Source organism: Acanthaster planci, linkage group LG14 (genome assembly GCF_054643075.1).
Source record: "Acanthaster planci isolate LZ-2023a linkage group LG14, COTS_SCS, whole genome shotgun sequence".
Classification (NCBI taxonomy): Eukaryota; Metazoa; Echinodermata; class Asteroidea; order Valvatida; family Acanthasteridae; genus Acanthaster; species Acanthaster planci.
In genome coordinates, this window is record NC_141790.1 from 6,669,017 (window position 1) to 6,692,339 (window position 23,323).

At 38.9% G+C, this 23,323-nt stretch overlaps 1 protein-coding gene across 25 annotated transcripts in view; it reads left to right on the top strand.

Moving 5' to 3' along the window:
- Positions 1-23,080, top strand: part of LOC110985288 (uncharacterized) — a 58,607-nt gene extending 35,527 nt beyond the window's left edge. For 18 of the 25 annotated variants that reach the window (XR_015427752.1, XR_015427753.1, XR_015427765.1 and 15 more), the window contains one exon: positions 831-23,080. Coding sequence is in view for 1 of the 25 variants with exons in the window: in XM_087146167.1 (XP_087002293.1) it covers positions 15,888-16,244 (357 nt within the window). In the remaining 24 variants the exon portion in view is untranslated. The remainder of the gene's footprint in view (positions 1-830) is intronic. The other 7 variants (XR_015427766.1, XR_015427749.1, XR_015427747.1 and 4 more) reach the window with 3 other exon arrangements.
- Positions 23,081-23,323: the final 243 nt, after the last annotated feature.

The window sequence follows — 23,323 nt, forward strand, 5'->3', positions numbered from 1 at the left end:
GATTCTGCACAAACATAGTAATTGTGACTTCATATTCATGAGGTTGGAATCTGACCATTTTAACAATTGCAGATTTTTTTCTTGAAACAAAAATCCCCCAGAAGTGTGAATCAGGGAAAAAAAGTAGTACTGTAATTAAACGATGGAGTTCATTTTACAAACGAAGAAAATTCTTAGTTTTGGGGGTTGAACAAAAAAGATGACAACTGGGGATCAACATATCAAGGTTTATTCCCAATGAAAATGCTCCTTTCTTTATCACTAAAATAAATAAAAGTGGTGATATAAAAATAATAAAAGTGATACAAGAATTTTTAAAGAGTTTTGTAAAGATCAGATCAAGTTTGAATGAGCTTGGTCCTTGATTAATAATTTAGAAATGACAACAATTTGATACTGGTGGTACATTATCCACTGAGGTTTTAAGTTTAGTGGTAAAGTGCAGAGCTTAACGTTTGCCTACGTTACTCTTTCTCGAATGGAAATCTGGCCACTATTGTTAGGAAAGTCTGTCATCGATCAGGCTACTTTTACCAAACAGGGTGAAGTGTGGTTTCAGCATTGTGTCCAGACTGTACCACAGAGTACATGTACATTGTAAGCAATTCAATTAACAGATTGCTTCCTCAGCCGGTCTCTATCGATGTAATGTACCATTCATCCCAAATCAGTGAACCACATCCTCATGAAGCCTTGAGGTCCAAATTTCCCCCTCCCCCAGATTTACTGGCAGCAGGTTCAATTTTGTAGTCAGCACTTTGCTTGTATTTTTTTTTATAAATACCACTGTAATACTGTTGACTAATCACCATAATGTGCAAATTTTGCAGCAGGTGCATACAGAGAGGACTGGGAACAGTTGATGGATTGTTCCAAGCTCATTGACAAAACAGGTCTACATACAAGAGATGAGGATGGCATCTTTATCTACCCTCCTGTGTGCTGTGGCGACTAGGAGTCTTTGGATGTGTTAGCATGAGATACATGTATCAAGGGGTTTGCGTAAGTAGTCTGGTGGGACACACAGTCACTAGGACACTTTATCTTGATTAGGTAAACTTGTGAGTAACCTTTTGCCAACTGTGAATATTGAATTCCAAATTTTTCAGAGAAATTGCTATGATTATCACATAAAGTTGTCAAGCATTTGAGCTGTGCACCTCCTAGAAGAATAAAAAGCTCCCAGGTTGTGATTCAGCAAACAAGTGTTCAGTTCAGGGCTTATCAAATAGTTGTTTCATGAACTAGGTTGAATGCAGTCTTTTTGAAATTTCCACACAGGATGAAGATTGTCCAACTTTTGGTAAACCAAGACCTAAGTTGTTTACAAAACAAAAAATATCCAGGTGAAAAAAAAAATTGGGGGAGTGTGTATCCCATGTTGCCTACCGCATTTCCCATTACCTCCTTGCTGTTATCATCTGTTACATGCATTACAAAATATTGCACACTTGCACGTTTGAGTTTGAAAAGATTATTTCATTACTGTTAATCTTGTAAACTAGCCAAATGATGTAGATTTGTACATGGACAGAAAATCTCCCCCCCCCCCCGCAAAAAATGCATTTAACAATTTGAGCACAGCTAAGGGAATAAGCTATTGAAATATCTGTATTAGAACACTTTAGGATTTGTAGCCTTCCGTGTGGTCCAAAACAAATTGGTAGAGTTATTTTGTTTGTTGCATATTATATATATAAATATAGAAAACTTAGAAATTATCTGTAGTTTTAACATTGTATTACCTCATAGCTGTTTTGTCGATAAAGCACAAACAATCGTGATTTCAGCATTTATTGTTTATCAGTTGGGATGAGCGGTTTGACTCCGAGCAGCAGACATCTCTAGAGTAAGTCATAAAAGTCTAAAATAAAATACAGGTAAGATGGATAGATGTTGTAGCAACATGATGCCTGTTTGAATGATGGTGGCCCTCCTTCTGAGAGAGAAGACACTGAGGGGTAATGATTGATACCACATGCCTACTGGATACACTCCTGTGTTCTCAGATGATTGATCACTCTCCCCCCATTCTAATCCAGACAATTCCAGGATTGTCGGCATGTGATGGGTCAAAATGACCGACTTTGAAATCATTTCATTATGGCTGCTCCCTGGCGACTGATTCCACGTCCAACAAATAGAAATGAATGGAGACGGATTGGTTTATTAACCCAGAGTCATCCAGAAGTCGTTGCCTCCTCAAGTCACATTTACACTATTTTTAGAACCCTGTGGTCCAGAATCTTGTCTAAATTTAAACAGAAATGGACAGGAAATACATGTACATTGTATATGCACATCCTTTTTTTCTCTTGCTTTAATCTCTTCCATTAAGGAACCATACATGTACACGTATATGCATCTTCTAATTTCTTCATCAGTAGAATAAATGTTGGTGCCACTTCTGTAAAGCTATGAATTTCTAACCACAGTAAGTAAAGTAAGCAGTATAGTTGCACTAAACTTCTTACAGAAGTCACGTCAATGAAAATCTGTGCTATTAATGCAGTTGAGAAATGCAAATTACATGGAAAAGTAGAATAAAGAAAGGGCAAAATGTCTTCTGAAGAGATACACATCTTTGTTTCATTCTCAGTGGCGCATGCGTAAACATGCATGCTCCTTCCCTATGAAAAAATACATCGAACTGCCAGAATGTAGGAATTTCAATTTCATGAATGGATGCGTAGCTTTACTTATTGGTTTCAGCTAATGAATCACTTTCTGCATTTTAATTACTTGGTTCAGGCAAAAGTTTACCTCTCTAAGAATCACTTGAGGGTTTTTACTGCATTAACTTGTTCTACATTAGTATGTTTTGCAGTTTTGGAATAGGAGAAAGGTCTATGGCCATTATCTCAAAACCAATTTTTCTTCAAAATCTACATGTGTGGTTCTTCATGAAAATGGTGTCGGTATACATAATGGTGACTTTCAATATCCATGCAACAGAATATTTCTGTCTCTGAATATATATATATAAAGGTCACCCAAAATTTGAATTATGCTGAATTTTTATTCTATTCTGGTTCTTTTTTCTTTTAATTGGTTTACATATATGATTTAGTACTGTTTACAAGACTACAGGTAGGTAATCTGACAATTTTTGTCTTGCCCATTCTTTTGTCATCAGATGGATTGTTGAAATTCATAAATAGATTGTAGGCTATATGGAGGAAGACCTATAAAACTGTTTGAAGGTGTTCACATTCTGCCATGCTCCTTTCTTTGTTGGCAAGGTGCATGTAGATTACATTCAAAGATGCAGTCTTTGTGGCATTGAGTATTGACGATATTGGCCATTTTCACTCAATCGCTGCATTGTGTTTTTTAATGCATGTACATTGTATTAGCTTTGTTGAGTGTCGTCTGCATACGTGTATGTAACAAATCTGTTGCCTGACCAGAGACGGGGGGGTGTTCATCAGACCCAGAATTGGAACTTTTGGCACCGTGAACACATATTTTTATACAAAAGCCTATCGTAATGTATCTTGGAACAAGTTGCATTTTTTTTTACAAACCAAAGGATGCGTTTAAGACTTGCATGTCAGTTTTCAATATTCATGGTGTCATAAATTGGCCTGGTATGAACTTGCTTGTTACCCAGTGTCCTAAATTGGGTGCTGGGTGAAAAGCGAATGATATGAACACTTTTATTAAAAAATCTCATAAAATCCCCTCCCACAAAAAAGAATTTCAGAATTTCTATAAAATTGATAAATTCTAGTAAATCATTATTACCTCTACTCACTCAACTAAATATTGTAAAATAAAATATTTGGGGCGTATTGAGAAGAGTTCATTTTACACTTTGAAGAAAATAGATCGGAAAATCAAGCCAAAATTAAATTTCATCAGACCTTTGGAGTGGGTATATTAAGTCTACATTTATGAATCAGAATATTTGGAGGTTGATTAAATTTCACCTTTTGTGAGATTGGAGGTAAAAAATATTGCTCCACACACAGACGTTAGAAACGAAAATTTGAGGTGCCAAACGTGAGGGTCCGCTCCCTTTCGGGTATGCAATCTTCAAGTGTTATCGTCTACAAGCATTGTCATTAAACCTTAACTTTCTCAAGTCCTCAAAGTTACCAATATTGGAGGGCTGGATTAGTGTCCTTGCTGAATGTGTTATGCAGCAGCTTTTTTTTCTAACAGTACCCAAATAACCAATGAAGTAATAAACAACAAAAAAGACAAAAATGAACAGATGTACCGTGTGATTTGTGAGATGTGAATGGTTCCAATGGTTCATTACAAGTTTATTTAGTCTCTCTGGACAGGCTTCTTTCATTTCCAGCACGTGAGTAGAGCCAATGGAAGCAGCTTCCAACAGAAACATGACTGCCTTGTCCCTGTGTCAGTAGTGCTGTGCTGCTTACACGCATGGCTGGACGCGGTGGTGGCTGCCCAGAGTTAGGCTGTGCTGAGGCATGGCATGGTGTTCAGTGACTGATTTCATTCTTCAAATGTTGCCATAGAAGCCACAGGGACATTTTCAGTGTGAGAATCAACATATAAGCCACAGGTTGTATTCCAAAAATTACTGTATAATAAAAATGTGTATTTACCAACGAGCAGAACTCCAAAGCGAGTGGGTTCTTTTTCTTTTTGTTTGAACCCCCTCGAACCCCCCTAGCCCAGGGGCCTGTGTAACAAACCATTTTATTCACTTTGTATTTTGTTTAGGAACAAAAGAGGGTAACAGCAGCAGTGATGCACTGGCTCTGTGGAGGGAGTAAATTGCATTGCACAATGTGTTCTGCTAGGGCCAGTCAACTGATTCTTGGTTTTCTTTGAGATTTCTGCAAATCAAACAGGGAGACAAATTGTTATTGTCGCATCAACAGTCGACTGTTTCTGTGATGTGCACTCGGGTACATTTTGTAATTGTTCATTTTTGTCTAACAACCAGGTCAACCGAGAATGTAGCATTCCAACTGGGAGGTCATTCCCCCTCCCCCCAGCCACACCATACCTGACGACTTTCGAGACCGATTCTTCTCTTGTCAGAAGTCAAGATGTATGGTCAAAGGTGGGCTATAATCATTCTGGGAGAAATTTTGCCAGAGGATACACCAGCATTGTGATTGTGCCCCATGGTGACCAATGACACCAAATTTGTTTGCAGTCATCCATTTTGTATTGTGTTAATGACTACCAGAGACTAGGGCAGGCTAGGAGAGATGCAGGGAAGTTAACCATAGCATGTCACATCTTGAATGTGAATGAATGTAGGGAAGCATGTGCAGAATGACAGATGTAAACTTCAATAGCATATGTATTGAAGTCAGCAGTGTTCGTACTCAGCAAATGTTTCTAAGGAAGCACGCTTGTACACACACGCATGCATGGACCTGGACCTTTGATGATCAATGCAATACGGAAAACTTCTTTTAACAATTGTAGACTGCTATGATGTTGAAGATTGGGTTGGTCTCACCTAAGGAGTGCAATCGTCTCTGGTGGTATGCTTTCTTGAGGTTGTATTGAACTCATGTCACAGTGTCAGAAATTATTAATATCACACCTGTAAGTCAGAAATGTGCAATTTCTCATTTTCTTTGCAGAACATGCATTAAACAGTGCAGCAGTCACTGTGTAAGCATTGATTATAAATGCAGCTGTTTTGGTTGGACAAATGAGATTGCTAATAGCTATGTTGGAGTACACTCTCTCTGCATTGTGCACATCATGCTGTGTTAATTGTGATATGTGTTTCACCTTGACACGTGACTGCTCTATACTCATGATTTCAACTAAGAAGCTACCCAATAATTCATTTATGACGGTTGGACATAACTTGAGGGACCTGCTACTGTCCAATATGGTTGACATCATAGATTACTGTTACATGTTCTACAGCTCCCATCTTGTTATAAACCCTAGCTGCTCAGCCTGTCTGGTGATGTGTAACTGTTTGTCAAAGATAACTAGAGACTGGAGGATACCTTCCTGATCAGGACACCTTCCTTTGCACTTTGATTCCTGCACCTGAATCATCTAATCAGAGTATATGCTTATGATGGCTTCCAGAGTTAAGGATTTGCGGTACAACAACTTTGCCTTTGCTGTTCTCTGTTTCAAAATGATTTGAAGCAGTAGTCTTTATTCATTAAAAATGTGACAACAGCTGCAGTGGTTGCTTAACACAAATACAGTTTTCATGCGATACTCAGCAAAAGACCTAAACATCTACGTACGGAGCACCCATGTAAATAATACACTCAGCACCCACACAACTTGTCATTGTATCCGAAGTGTCATCCATTGTGAATGGTCCAGTTGCACATCTGGAGAGTACATAATACTAAACGCCTCCTGTGAGTTGTATAAATTTGCTTGTCCTGTCCCTTCACCCAAGCATTCTAACTGTATCGTTGCATGGTTTTACCAGATGGTGGGATGTACCCCCTGGCAAGTTTTGGCCCTCTGCCTTCACCCACTGAGGGAAAGGGGGGGGGAGTTGTCACCAGTCCTGTCATCATTTGGGTGAGCTATGACACCATCACAACAGAATGTCATGTTGGGTAAAATGCAGAGGTGCGTTGTTGCTCTAGGTGAAACGCTGTAGTTTGGATGCGCATTATACCAACATTAGCCTCCATGGGGTGTAAGTCATTGCTCTCCAAACTGCCCCTGTGTCGCACCCCACAGTCATTGGAGTGTCTTTAAGTGTCCTTTTTTCTTGCCGAATTCAGAAAACTTAACTTTGCCAGGGTCTAATTCTTTCCATCTGTTTATGTGGATAGAGCTGGATTTAAACTGATGGTTTAACCTAGACATTGCTTGTCTATTCACTCTACGCTGATTCTGTTTGTCATGGGTTGCCCCTCGGCTGCGTTTGGATTATCGTCTTTGTGAGAACACTCCGATTTGTCATCACTAGGTGATAAGTGTACATTATGTTTATTATTTGGGATAATCACACAACATGTTTTCAAAGTTTTGTCAGCCTTTCTAGTTTGCTTGACCTTTATCTTGATTTCTTTAGGTGAAAGTTCTTTTGATCCATCAACAGTGGGTTTCAGTAGAGATGGTGTCACATATTAATAGCAGGGCTTGTGTCATTGACTGATGTCCACACATAAGATGACTGAGTTGCAGGTGGCTTCATTCCAAGTTGAGATAGTGAAATATGCTTCCTGACAGACCAGGAAATTTCTGCAAGTTTGGTTAGTTCCTAGAAAACTCTGGTATTGGCTCTGCAGACATACATGCACAGTACATGTATATTTTGTATGTATCTGCACAACGATTTCAAGAATGGCCACCTTGAAGGAAACAAACTGTAGGGTTAATAGTAAAGAGTGCATACATTGTGTGTTGGATTGACATCCTGACTGTGAGAAATAGATTTGATTTACTACAAGGAAAACATAGAAATAACGAATAGTTCAAGGACTTTAAAAAAAAAAGGCTGTATCTTTCCAGCAGTGTTTCTAGTTTGTTAAACAATGATGCAAGTCCCCCTGCAGTATGTAGGCCTTTTCCCTGTAACTGGAGGTCAAATAGACTTTTTCTGTGTACCTGAAATTTCTAGCAAAATGTGAAAGCTTAATGACAAGTTTTGGAAACAGCCACAGTGCCATCATGATTCACTAATGGGTCCAGTCCACTAATTCAAGCCCCATTGAAAACAGTGTAAAATCAGCACCGTTCAGGGCCCAATAGCATGCACGCCAACATCCCTGAGATTTCTGAAACACAAATGAAATTCTTGTCTAGTCACTTATCTTTCAATTTCTTTTCAATTGTTTGTGGGTTAACCAATTACATTTTTAATTATTCCCACAAAACAAAATCACCCACCAAAAAGTGATTTTTCCGAAGTCTGATTGCAGCCATTTTTCAAGTGGCAACCCTCAACTTTCTGGGGCACTTAGGACCATTTTTCAACCATAGTTTTCAGCCCTTCTGCCCTCATATGAAAGCTCAAAGACCCAGGGAGTTGATCCTGGCGACGATTTACACAATCTCACCATTTTGGGGGCCAAACAATCTCCTTTTTCAAAAGATACTGTGGGGGCACTTTTAATGCTAATGAGCTGGTCAGAAATTCTCACTTGAATTAGTGGTCTGCACCCTAATAATACAAGTTGGGCATTTCTCCCATGTCAAACCAAGAATGGCAACACTTAAGGTATGACCAGAAATGAAACTCTTTACCATTTGAACAGAACAGGATATGAGCATTAACGCCTGCCATAAGTTACAAAACAACTACTATGTAACTTGTATATGAAATCATAATTGTATCTAGCAAGTGAATACGTTCCATTTTCAGTTTATTTTCATTCACTTTTTGAGACATTGTATAAGCTCATGCCAGTGGATGTGTTATCGTGACTTGGTAATATGTTTTTGCGGTGACAACTGACTGGTGAAATCATCAAGTTTTCCCTGAGTCTTTGGCAATGGTATGCATACCTGTCTCCTTTGCCATATGTTATGTATACACAATGTCTGCCAAGTCCTGCAGAGGTGGACCATACACTAAATGTGAACTTGACTACTGTACAGAGCCTGTCATTGCAGCAAATTTCGCTTTGTGGAGGGCCATAGAGTCTTGCAAAATATGAAGTGATGGTAAAAACTAACATGTACAAATATTGTATAAATGACAGTTGTACAAATGTTGTTTGACAATCTTCATATATTTGGCTGATATATGTGTTTCAAAATTGGCCAAAAATAACCCTGGTGGGTAGCAGTTATATAATTTTGTAGGTAGTAGTTACATATTTAAAAAAACTAATAAAATTTGGTAGCAGTGGGTTGATGTTGACTGACTGTATGCAATTTATTTGCAATCTATATGTTTATCCTTTTTCTCCGAAATAACTGTATAGCATTATTTATGGTATTTGCATTTATGTTGTTCGAAGTATGGATAAAACTTTACTGTATCTTCATTGCAACATATGTTTTTATTGATCATGGGTTTTTAAATGTCTAGTTGAATTAAACATGGGAACATTTTTATGTGCGTCTGCATCTTTATTACACTATTTTTAATCATTAGGGACATCTTTGTTTACAAACTCCAAAGAGAAGTCAGAGATCCTGGTCCTGACTCTGAAGCCATACATACCAAAACAGATGAATCAAAGAGTGTCACTTGAATCAGATTGTCCCGATAAAAGACTAGCCATCGCCAAAATGGTCACCTCATTGCAATGCATATAACAGATTAGTGCCAGAGGGGAAGAAATAATTGAGGATGAAATACTGATTGTATGAAACATCGTCATTGCAGTGAGGATGATTAAAGATGACTAGCATTTAGTTTCCTTGAGGGCCTACCTAGTGTTACTTGCTTGTACTTTGCAGTGATACTTTGAAGTATGTATTTATAGGCTAACAATTTGAAAATTCAAGCCATTCAATATGTCTTTTTTTAAGCCTTTTAATCAGGTATATCACATGCATCTGTAATGATTCATTTTTATATTTCGTTGTTGGAAGGATGTCGGTAACAGCATAGATATTATTCTCTCACACTTCATTGCATGGATCCATTTCTCACAGCAGATTTGTTTTACACAAAAGTCCAAAAATACTCATTGACCATATGCCACTTAAAAAAAATGAAAATTGTGAAATATTTCACTATTTTGTACAGTCCTTTGTAAGATAGGAGAGCACTTGTGTAGAGTACAGGGCTGAATGATTACACATGGCATCTTTGTAATGATGATGGGGTCTTTGAATGGGCAGGGATTAGCAAGCTGTTCAAAATGGTAAACAGGGTAACTGGCCAGACCCTGGCTTGGAACCCTGAGACAAAATACCAACATTCAAGCTGTAGCTCATGTCAGACCAACAATGGCAACACACACATACAGGCGTATTGCCTTTGAAACCGAAAGATTGTCCTTATTGTTGTGTTTATCTTGGGAATAGCTTTAACACCCAATGCTATTTCCAACTCTATTGAACATGCACAGTGAAACCTGGTGGCAATTTGTGGAGGGTACGTAGATGTGACAGTGACATTTTTGTTGTGTATTCTTTATGCCTGTGTTTTATTAATAAGACAGAATAGCTGGCAATGAGGAGAGAAAGCCTAGGAAGGCTCACACCTGTAATCCAACCAATCTGTTCAGGTTAGCAGCATTCGTGGAGAGTAGTGTTGGACGTTCTATTGGTCTTCCATATCTGAGTATTTGTATTTCATCATTTGATTTTGCCCATGATGCGGTTATGCGCTGATTTTAGTGTTGTAACTTGTAGTGATGGCTAAAACTGGATTGTAATGTCAAATGTAAAAGTAAATGGCACAATGAATTGGTTTCTTTGATTGGCATGACCTTTTTCTCTAGAGCTCACTCCAGGTGGTTACCCCAGTGATGAGCCATGAACTTGTGATTATTGCCACTTTTCCCCAACTATTTGGTAGCATCCAATTAAAAATACAAAAATAAAAATGCTTACATCTGTCTTTGTAAAATTCCAAGATTTTCACACATTTGAATGAGTTTTGTCCTAAAGGGCGTGCACTGTTGAACTTTTAAGCCCCTGTTGACATAAGTATTGTTTCCTGGCCTAATGTTTCATCAACCTATTATTGCCCAGTTGATGAGCATGATGTTGTAAGAATGATGTGGTGCATGTATGTATAGTGCTGATAAATATTGAAAGAGGCAGTTGTAAGTAAAATGTCTTTTCCAGGAACACAAGTTGGGGTTCAACTCTTCAGGATACTGCAGATGGGTCTGACACTGTAACCATAGGACCACAGACCATGGCTAAATTTCCTGCTTACCTTCAATTATTAGAATCTAAAATAAAGTCTCATTATTAGACCTGCATAATGCCCGGATGTTGGGTAGGATGTGTTGTCGGTAACTTGATCCATGCAAAAAATGGTGCATGTGCCTTCATATTGTGTACCTTCATTCGTTATTCATTATTCATTCATCTTGAGGACCATGTCTGTTGCCTTACTTCTGTTTATTTACTAAACTAAACTCTTTAAGTCAAAGGTCCTTACATGTATCTGGACATTTTCCTGCTATATTTTGACCAAAGCAATCAGTCAAGTGCCCGCCATGTTGGTCTACACAACTGTAGGCAGTTGTAGGTAGACTGTGTTCAATTGAAATCAGTAACCGGCCCCCACACTGCGATTCCCATTGTATGGCCACAGTGTTGCACTGCCATGCTTGACTAACAAGCATTGTTCAGCTACACTTGGCGCTGAAAACATCAACAAGTAGCGAGTTCATCTAGGCATTCATCAGCCCCCAGGGGTAACAAAAGAGCTGCATTGGTCCAGCCTTTGGTCTGCTTCATTTTTTATCCTCATACTTTAATAAGCAGGGCAGTTGTTTTGTATTTCTCAATTCCCACACACTTTTCACCTTTTTTTAGACACTGTCAATGTCTATGCGTGCGGCTAAAGTAGTAAAAACTTTATGTAAGAAAAGCCAAGAAATGGGTTAAATGTATTGGTTGATTTATGAATGAAAAGTGGTTGACAATGTTTCTTAAGTGTCTCAAATATGAATACTGAAAAATCTCGAGTCACAAGTAATCTTTTTACTTGACAGTAAGCAAAATAAAGTATTGAACATTGTTTGGGAAGGAGGGATGCAAATATATGTATATGGGGAAGGGTAGCTAAGGCATGCAGCAAGGGAAACAGTAAGGTGCTTGCTTACTAGGAAGTAGTATTTACAAGGAAGCAATTAGTAATTCACTGGTAGGGGAGTTATGCTGCTATTTGGGGGAAGGGAATATCTGCCAAGAATCTTGCATAGAAGTTAGCAGCATACATCTGAGTCATGCATCCTCTAAACCAATTTGCTGGAAGTCAAATGGCAAATGAGCATGCGTATAAGGTCACATAGCAGGCATTTACTGGATATGCAGAAATCCATATACAGAAATGGTGAGCGTCTGTCTGCTTGTCAGCTTGCCTGAAGTGGTTGATTCATTTCTTTAATTTGGATGTTTATCTGTGTACATTTATTTGAATATTTGATGACTTTTATTTCCCCTAATCGCCAGTAGCCCTTAGGATTCATCCCATATCCATGGTCAAATGTAACACTAAAGAGAGGATCCTGTTTTCTACCACACAGAATTGTGAAAGGCCCATCATCATCAAAGGAACTGGCACAATAAAAACACCTTTCACCAAATACAAATCCTTGGGCCAGTTAGGGAGTAATGCTTGAAATAGGCCTGTATACTTTATTAGAATTTCAGGTGTTTATTATGTAACTTGCTTCTCCAAGCTTTGTGATTTCTCCAAAAGGTGAACTTTCTGTGTAGCAGCATGCACCAGGGATCACTTTATGCTGGAGGATCTTGTAAAAAGTGATCTGACTATCTGTACGTAGCAACTCATCAAGGGTGCCATGACTCACCTTCGGAGGATGTTTAAATATACTAATCCTCTAATTGTTCTGTATACACACTCAAAGTTGGAAACATCTGGAGGTGGGGGTGCACTGATATATTGCTCTGTGTGCACACCCAGAGGCCAGAGTGTGCACACCCAGAGGCCAGAGTGTGCACACCCAGAGGCCAGAGTGTGCACACCCAGAGGCCAGAGTGTGCACACCCAGAGGCCAGAGTGTGGAAAAAGAATGAGCTTACAGTTAACAAATTTCATAGAGCTATTGTCCAAATTGTTTTTAAAAATCAGTAGTTGTGGCATTGAAGTGTATACGAAAATGAGGCCACTATACCTTGCTTTTATCCATAAGTTGAAATTTTGGGCAAAAATAATACTGTACCTCCTGCAAAACAGAATGTAAATTTGTGAATTGAATACAGTTGACAGAATTTTACAAGTAAACAAATTCTTTACCATACAAGTTTTATTCACACTGCTCTTTCTGTCTTTTTTTAGCACAATGATTATTGTGAAAGCAACAAAGCACACATCAGGCCGGAAAGGATTTACTCTGTTTACATCTAACTCAACTTTGTGTTTAGGAAGACAAAAGAACATCCCACGGACAATTTTGTTTTTCTTTTCATTGGAACAAATGGTTGTTTGGCAGGCTGGCCTGAGTCAGCATTTCTCTTTTGAATTGGAAATAAATGAGAAGCAAAATAGTTCTCTTTGAAGCGATTAACTGACAATGCAGCCTGTCACAGTCTGTTGGCGATTAGATATTTAGCACATTGAAGATTTTGACTTTTTCAGTTAAGGACCAATGCCCATGGAAAAAACAAATTTGGGGTGTTTTCTCACACAGAAAAAGTTGGCTTGTTGCACCTGTCTGTACGAAGTGCCTCGGGGGGCTCCCCCTTAGAGAAAACAGGCATCAAGTTTTGTGTCCCATTTATTTTCTATATAGGGAGTGCAAATTTGCCCTTTTTGGTGCCACAGTAATGACATATATTCAGTCTGAATGGGGCAAGCAAGGGGAACAATGTTAAGGCATCATTCTATTCTTCTGTTGGCAGGCAACTTCAGTATTCATCCCAAACAGTCAAGGCCTTTTATCAGAACCGTTTCAACAAGATGTTTTGAATGGATCATAAAATACTATTATAATTGCCTTCAATGGCACAAAAGTTGTTTGCGTCGTACACATTGAAGCATATCACACGCAAGGGTATTATTACAGTGGAGGGAGACAACTCCATTGTCAACAAACGGAAGTATCTTTGTCAGGCAATCCATTTTTTGTGACAGCTATTATGTACTTGTGTACAGTGGGGAAAAACACCGACTGTGAGAATAAGTTGACAGAATGCTGCAAATGATTTCCCTTTCCATAGTGGAGGGGTCAATTTCATAATTGATTTTTTGTATTCTATTATCAACATTAGTGTACTAAGTATATGATGTAAAAATAAATAGCCTACTTGCTTTAATGGTTACATACTAGTACTTGGATGTCATGTATTCTTTGTTTCTTTGTATGCATCTCTAATGGTGGTGATTTAAGAAGACTTTGGAGTTTGTTTGGGCAAATTGGAGCATTTTGTTTGCTACATATGCAGTCAGCTCATTCTTGGTAATCCATTGTGCATGTAGATACATCATCTGTGAGAAATCCATAGCTTGCAAAATGCTGGATACTTCCCTCTCACTTGAGTGCATTATGAAGCAATTAGGCTGCTATATGTATTCACAGTGTAAATGCCATGTAAAATGCCAAACAATCTTTCATGTGCTGGAGAGATTTTAGGATACTAATTTCTATTCATCCAATATCCCATCTTTTTCTGGCAAGACACCAGGGGCACTTTCAGTAATGCAAAACTGTGCATACATATGCATACTATCAATGATAAAGATAGACAGGGTATGCTTATACCACTTCTATATGTATTGGACTCTTGAATGCACCCATCATTGCACTTGCTTTGAATTGTTTTGGAGATGTTGGACTTTACAGCTCCTGAATGTGTGCTTTGCTAGATAAAATCTGAGTTTGAATTTCTCATCCGAGAGGGCCAAAAATTTATTATCATTGTTCCAGAAATAGTAGTGCTCGGAGTTGTGTGTACTGTTTGGAGGAGGAGACTTCAACTTCTTGGCCAAGTCAACTGGCTTCCTAAGAGTTCCAGCATGGCAGATCTTGCTCCCTGCCAGCAGACACCCCACCACATGACTGGCACCACCTTTGTGACTGCTCCAGTCTTACCTGAATGTGGCAGGGTACCCAGGACCATCTGCTACACCTACCTGATAGACCTGGCCCCTAATGACAGACCTACAAAGAGTTGTATGCCACGGTCACTTAGCGGCCATGTGATGTTAAGTACAAGTTCCTGAGATGGTTCTTTTTATGGTGTAGGTTTTTCATACCTTTCTTCACAGATTGTTGTGAGAATTTTGGCCAGCTCATTAACATTTAAAGTGCCCCTTAGTATTTTTTGAAAAAGGAAATTATATGGCTCCCAAAACGGGGAGATTGTGCAAATCAGTGCCAAGATCAACTCCCTGGGTCTTTGAGCTTTCATATGAGAGCAGAATGGCAAGCAAATATGGTTAAAAATGATCCTAAGTGTCGAGAAAGTTGAGGGTTACCGCTTGAAAAATGGCTGTAAGCAGACTTTGGAAAAATTACTTTTCAGGGGGATTTTTCCTTTGTGGGAATAACTAAAAATGTAATTGGTTAACCCACAAAAAATTGAAAAGAAATTGAAAGATTGGGGGCCAGACAATAATTTAATATGTGTTTCAATATGTGTTGGTATGCTTGTTATTTCGCCCTGAACAGTGCTGATTTTTCACTGTTTTCAATAGGGCTTGAATTAGTGGACTCAGATCTGGGCCTCTGTAGTGTATAGAGGGGGTACTTCATTCTTGGCTGGTGCTATACGAACTATTGAATGAATGACTGGATTTGCAGTGCATAAATGTTGACTACAAGACGATGACTTTGCAAGGGAATATAGCACAATCTTTGTTGCAAAGCTTTCTAGAGAAGGCAACATCTTCCTGCTGCTGAAACGTATGAACTTCATTATGGCCTTATTTTGAGTCAGTCATGCATGATTCACAAGGATTTGTGTATCAAGGGATAAAGATGCATTCAAATACGTTGCTGAAAACTGTATACATGTACCATCCTGGACAAAATTGTTGGGACACTTGGCAATAGCTAAACACTCTCCAGCCCCCTCCCCCACATCCCGGTCAATGGTGTCATGTCCAGCCGGCGCGCAGACCGCACGCATTAACCCAGCATTGACAGGGTCTGGGGGCTGGAGGCTCAACAAGATTTGTCCAGATTGTAGAATGATGTGATTCTGATGTTCTAGATACCATACCCTGAATTTGGAGTAGAAATCAAAAGTTAACCAATACTTGAATAACTCCAGAACATAGGGACTGGGGAACATATGGAAGAACACCTGGGACTGGGGAACATGGTGGAACCTCACAGGGACTGGGGAACATGGTGGAACCTCACAGGGACTGGGGAACATGGTGGAACCTCACAGGGACTGGGGAACATGGTGGAACCTCACAGGGACTGGGGAACATGGTGGAACCTCACAGGGACTGGGGAACATGGTGGAACCTCACAGGGACTGGGGAACATGGTGGAACCTCACAGGGACTGGGGAACATGGTGGAACCTCACAGGGACTGGGGAACATGGTGGAACCTCACAGGGACTGGGGAACATGGTGGAACCTCACAGGGACTGGGGAACACATCGGAGAACACCTGGGACTTCCAGCTGATTTTTCTCAGAGTCAAGTTCCAGGTAATGCAACAAAACCTCAAACTGCACAGTGATGCACAATGAAGGGGATCTGTGTTAGCATTGTTAATGTTGAAAGTGAGGAAGAACCAGTCTCTGGCATAGTTAAAATAATTTGTAGCTTTTTCTTTAAATAAACCACTTGGTTCACTCTCTAATAACTTTGGCTAAACAAAGAAAGGAAGAGCACATGACTAGTTCCCTTAGAATCATCTCCAAGCTTGGAGACTGTCAGAATAGTGTATAACAGTGTGGTGACAGTTAAGTATTCTTAATGTTATAGGTTTGATCAGTCCATCTGCAGTCAGTTGTCTTTGTTGAGCCTAAGTAGTTCCAATTTTAACTAGTTACATGTTTGTTTTTTCAGTCTAACCACACCCCATTTAGGAAACAGTTGTCGAATGAATGACAAGAATAATGATGTAACATTTGATTCATGTGATGGTCCCTAATGCTGTATCCATTCAAAATTACAGTGGTTAATTCAAACAAAGCTTGTATTCAGTTATTATGACTCAGAAAAAATCCATTAGTAGGCAGCATAAAACAAAGAAGTTGATCGATCGTCCCAGCCCGACCCACCAAAATGCCCAGACTTTTTTTAACAGTGCATATTGTGAAGATTCAGAGATGACAAATAGTCAATTTCGAGTACTAAAATCTTGCATTCCACATGTAAACAAACAGTAAAATCCAAACTGGATCCTATCTGGTATCTTCAGAAGTTTCCGTTCAGGCAAAATTGCAGATCTAGTAACGCACACTAGGGTCACATTAAAATCAGAGTCCGGGGGGGGCCTCCTGCCAGACCCTACTTTCTGGATAAAAGTTGATCAACAATCAGTGTTTATGCAGCCTATCGCAAAAAATGATTCATTGCTTGAGAACTTTGGTTTCTTTGTATGTTGATACCTCAACCCACCAAGAATTCTTGTATTTGATACTCAAATTTCACAATTTCCTGAGCCCTTAAAAAGTGCTAAAAGTGCTCATACATATACATCCAAAGCATTTAGGCAAATCTTTTGTCTGATATCATTTAGTTTTGTTCTTATAGATTTTTCCAACTGATCATACGCTCAGTCCGCTGATGGCAGTGCCTGACCAAAGGGGGTAACCCTTGTTTATCAGTAGGAGCAGCTAGTTGAAGCCCCTCGGGTGGAAAAGTGTATTTTTCAGATGCTAATTGCAGATTCTGTTTGCACTAGTAGAAAGTATATATAGGCAGTCTGTGGTAGTTTGCACTGTGTATATTCCTATAGGCTGACGGTGAACATTTTACAAGCCATTGGATAAATGTTTTTCTTCTCAACTATTTAGTGTTGTTTGGTGTCAGATGATAAAAAGGTGTAAATAAAGGGTCCACTAATTCAAGTGAGAATTTCTGCCCAGCTCATTAGCATGAAAAGTGCCCCCACAGTATCTTTTGAAAAAGGAGATTGTTTGGCCCCCAAAATGGTGAGATTGTGTAAATCGTCGCCAGGACCAAGGATCAACACCCTGGTTCTTTGGGCTTCCATCTGAGATCATAATGGCTAAAAAAATATGGTTTTGGAAAACGGTTCCAAATGCCTTCCAAATGTTTTCAATGGGCTTGAATTAGTGGACTGCACTCAGAAGCAGTTACTGTTATTTATTTTCATCATGGATGAACCGTGGCTGAACTAAACAAAGGAACACTGTGAAGCATTTGAAGTCCCCACCCCTGCCTTTCACTGCACAAATTTTCCTGTCTACCTTCCGTGTAAACATGCAACTGTCATTTGAGTTGTCTTGAGATATTTTGAAATGGCCGTGTACTTTAACTTTCATTGCACATGTAGGCTTTTGAATTAGCCCCTCCTTCAAAGAACCATCATTAATTTGTCTTGGCCTGGCACTACTTGGTAATGTGCCAGTGCCATCTTTATACTGTCATTAATTCATGTCTTCTCTCATCTGCCTCACCTCTACTGGAATAGATTGTAGTTATTGAACACTTCAGAAAGGACAATGGGGAACTTGGAAACGCTGTAACTTGCAGACATTTGGGTGGCAACACTTATTGATGGAATATTGCCTGGCTGGTGCGATACTGCTTTCACAAATGTAATTGCTATGGGGATCGTGCCGACAATTTTGTTGTCCTCTGCTTTCCAATGAAGGGCGGCCATTGTCTTCAAACAATAGGGATATTGTGACAGCACACTGGCACCTCATTGTCATCAAGTACAATGGATACTAGTCTGCATTTGATGAAGGTCCTCTGGTGATTAATTTTTCTTCTGATGGAATATTCCTGGTATATGCACATCTTGGGTTTATGTAGCAGTCTGTGGGGATCCAATGAAGTTTTGTCAAGGAAGGATGGCATCATGTCAATTCTTCAACTCCGTAAATTTTAAAAACTAACATCTTATTACTGAACAAATTTACCTTGAATTTAAAGAAATCAGAGTTATTACCAAAATAGAGGAAGAATTTTTACAAAATATCCATGTGAGAAATTAAACACTCAACCAAAGTAACCACGTGAGTTCCTTTGATGCCTCACATATAACACATATATGTATGCACATGTGTGTAAATCCCACATGACACCCCATTTTTAAGTATTTGTTATACCTTTGTTTCTTTGACTTGTGGTATTTCGAAGAAAGGATCACCAGTACTGCCTTGAAACAAGTTGTGTTCTAGAACTAATATGGCCTATAAGACCAAACAAATTTGTTAATTATGCAGTGCCTCAAACTTTCCATTTAGAAAAATTGTGGTTCTTCTAAGAAAATGGTTTTCTAAATTTGGAGTAATTTCTATGAAATTGAGATTAGGCAATCCCCAGTTCCCACCCATTACGCACATTTTTTTGAGAATGCTTAAGAAAAGGATCAGTATGGAGACATTTGGTTGCTTAATTCCAGATAAAATGCCCACTTTCAACTGCTTTTAAAACCTCAACAATTTTCTGTGACAGTGCACTAAGACAGTGTTAGCACATTGTAGTTAAACTAGCAGATTTCTCAATGATTTTGTACACATACACAATAAGTATTAAGTCTATTAAGGTGACTATATTTTAACTTGGTAGTGGTACAGGACCTGCATTGTAGCTACTGTCATTCTCTCATGGGGCTTCAGGGTTTTGCAAAAATAGGTTTATGGTAAGAAATATCACTGAAATCTTGTACAGATGACTGTCTTATGTCAACTTTTTCATTTTGTGCCAATTGGTTGTGAAAAGTTGTCTATTTGAAAAGTCAAGGTTTACTGTATATACAGGACAGCAGAGATCCTGCAATGAAGCTTGTCCCTGAGGGAGCCATTTTTTGAGGGGGGATTGTCTCGCCACTGGAGAAGGGGCCCCAATCTTAGTTGTCTCATGCCCAGTCTTTTTTAAACTAGGCAAGCATATAAAGACATTCATTATCTGTGAAGTTCAAATTTGACCTGATATACGTATACGGTTTTTGTTATGATTATTTATAGTTTATAGTCTCGTCTAGGAAAAGTAGGCTTTTAGCGAGAATTGTATATCCAATTTTCATAAAAGGAAGTCAGGTTGGGGTAGTGGCTCTTTCCTGGCCTTCCAGCTATTCAGTCTGAGTTTGAATCCGGCTCAGTCCACATACATGGATTGGGTTTTCAGTCCCAACTTGATTCTGTGGGTTTTACTCAGAATATTCCTCCGGGCTTTTCCTCCCACCTCTAAAACAGTAACTGCTTCTCATTGTCTCCTCTCTATGTCTTTCTTCAGGCTTGCAAGCCACAGTGCCTAGGGTGGTTTTGAAGAATCTGTGGTGTCACTACCAGAAATGATTAATGATAATTAATAAATAATAATAAAATCGGTTTTAAAATGACAATATGACACTACAAAAACTTCTGAAGGCAGGCATGAAAATTGCCCCCTCCCTGGCTCGTTTAGAGTTGCACCTAAACTGGTTATATCCAAATAAATTATTTTCTGCAGGAAAATGAGGTATAACATTTCTTATAATATTGGGGTAATATGAAACACACTGATGTGAAGATTGATTCCAAAACTCATTAGTTTCTTGTTACTTGCTAATATTGATCATTGCTCTAGCTAATGGAGAGGGTCAATCTTGACAAGTTGTGCTTTGCCATCACAAAACACTGAGTGTCATTTGTAAGCACATGTAAGTTTTTATCTATACATAATCTGGAAATTCTAGTCACCTTGATGTGAGGTTCCATCCTTTCATTCCCTCTGCTTGATTCTCAAAATAGTGTTCTTGATTTGTGATGCGCAGACCAACTGAATAGACAAATGCTTATTCCCTTTAGCCACCAGCACTTGTGGAGATGGTAGTCAAAGATAAGTTCACTTAATATCATAAGGGCATGTTGTCTTATGATATTTGAAGATCAGGGAGGTGTGTGGGTTGCAGAATGTCATTTCCCTGCGGACACCTCTGTATGAGAATCAAGAGTGATTAATTTTCCTAAAAGTCTGGATAGGACATTTGAGTTGAAATCTTTGGCTGGAGCTGGCTGACAGTAATTGGAAGAGACAGATTAGCATTGTTTGCCCAACCAACCTAACAGTGGCAAACCTCCTCATGTATTGTCTACCTAGGAACTTATATCAATCTTGTAACAACACACATTGCTCCAGGGGCTTCTGTACCATTCCCACTTTTTGTCTATTTCCATTAAGTTGAAATGGCAGTAAACGATTTAATTCTTATCCCATGGGTGTCTCATGGAACAGGGCATTGCACTGCTAACATGGATAGAATTTCCTTAGTGTTTCATGGGGTAAGATGGCCAGCTCACAAGATTCCCTTTGCTTCAAGGGTCGTGCTGCTAAAGAAAAATTTGTAGTCTTTCCTGTCTAATTACATTTATATGTTCGGCTTATCCTCTTATGGGTGTTGGCGGTGTTTATTTTCACCAGATACTGTGAGAGTCACCATGGGCCATCTGCTGTCCTTTGATAAAGCTCTCGCCTGTATTTGTAGCAAATGGTCTACCCCTTTGTACCTAGCCATGTAGGACGACATTGAAGTATTACAAATTTTGTCTAGTTGAAAATTTTTATGAACTGAGCATTTTTTAGTTGTTTTCAGAGAAAAGGTTGTTCGTACCATTTTGTGATAAGCCACTTACAGCTGGTACTCAGGAAGGATTCTTTTAACTTGGCAAGAAACCATCGAAAAAACAAGAAGTACAATCCTGTTCATGTTTGTGAGACAGATGTTAGGGAGTGGTGATATTTATTGTTAGTAAATGATAACCAGACTTTCAGACTCGTTTGTCCCAGTTGGCTGTAAAATTGCTCGGGAGAGTAAAATACCTTTCAAATGTGCTTATTTTTGACAAAGGTATACCTGTTGGCCTAACCAGAAATGTAAGGTATTGAGCTGGCAAGTTGACTTGACAGTGACTTCCCACACTTTGCAATACTGGGAGTAAAGCAATGGTCATATGGGTTACTGTCACTGTGCAAAGTTGGAGTCTGTATATGATGTTACATCTTGAGGGGACTTTCTCTGCTGGGGGAAGAAGTGAATTGAGCACGAAAAGAATAAGTCAGGAAGATTGAAGAGAGCACATGTGATATTGACATAACATAAATACCACCATCCTCATCGCTCCAATTTCTCTTGAATGGAGAGGAAAGTAAAAAGTACAGCATGTTTTGTGCTGGGGCCGGGCAGGTCTAACCCTCATTGAACAGGCAGGAAAATGAAACGTGTTTTGTTGTTGTGTCAGTGTTGAAAGTGGTATTGAGTTTGTTTAGCTTTGCGATTGGATCCATGTGACAAACTAATAGGATCGGAAACATGAACCCTTGGGGTCTCTCAGTAAATAAGAGCCAAACAAAAGTAAGGTTTTGTGTCTGTTAATATTGCCTTGGCCTGTGATATTACCTGTCTTGTACGTGTTCAATGATGCCTCCGGATTCACTCAATGCGATCAATCAATACAGGTATATGCTGTCAGCATAAAACACTTTTGTGGTTGATGTGGCTCTTTCAGGGTTGAGATCTTTCTCATTAAAGAACGTAATGAACCTTTTCCTTGTTAGAGATTTACCAAGCACCAAGCCTGGGCTGGAAAACTTGGTCAGGGAATATTAAGGTGTGCTACTTTCTGAAGTTTCTTGCATTTAAGATCCGTTTCAGGAAACCAGGATGAGGTTCGAGCAGTCACTTGTTTAGTACATGTAATATTGATGTTATGGAAGTAAAGCAAATCAGCTTGAAATAAAGGGACTGCCCATAGTGACAAAGTTTAACAAAATTGAACAAGACTGTCTTTGTCGGATATATGTATATGGTGCCAGTTTAATTTTGAAAAAGAAATTGTGTGTGCTTTTCAAAAAAGGTAATAGGCCTATTGTGGATTCCAAACTCCTTGCTCATGTCACTTGTAGCACAGACTATGAACTCTTGCATATACCATCTTTCCATTGGAGCAGTCATACACTTTCTAAATAGAGTCATTTCCATTTCACTTCCAATTTTTAACTTGTGGAAGGTATATAACTTAAATATATGAGTATTTACAATTCAGACTGCTTTGAAAAGAATCCATAGATTTGAATTTGGCTTTGTTCAGAATTAACTCAACTGGAGAATGAAAGAAACTCTCACAGACTGGTTTTTGGGTGCGGATCACTTTATCAACCAAATATTATCAAATTGACTTGAAAAATATGATTACATGTAGTGTGAAAGGTATAATTGTATTTTACACATTCAATCTATGGTTCTGAGTAGTGAGATGCAGCTGTGTAAAAGGCAGGTTTAGTTCGTGCATGGCCCACACGATGAGAGCTTGCAGACTGTAAGTGTGCTAATTTAACATTGAGAAGAGCCCTTTTGCTGGGCAAATAAACATTGGTCCTGTGAGATATGTTGCAGAAAAGGAAAGGCCCTGTGTACCTTATATTACAGGTGTAAATTCCTGAACTTTATATAGAGAAATTGGAGTGGGAATTGAAGGCACCAGGCATGAACTGCAATTAATCTTCTGAAAAAACTCTCAGATTTTATCATGTGACTTGTGGATTTCATCTTTATGATTCAGTGCAGCATGGCAACAAGCGATGAATGAAGTTTGACTGAATTGGAATTTTCAGTTAAGCAGTACTTTGGACTTAAGTTTTCTCTTGG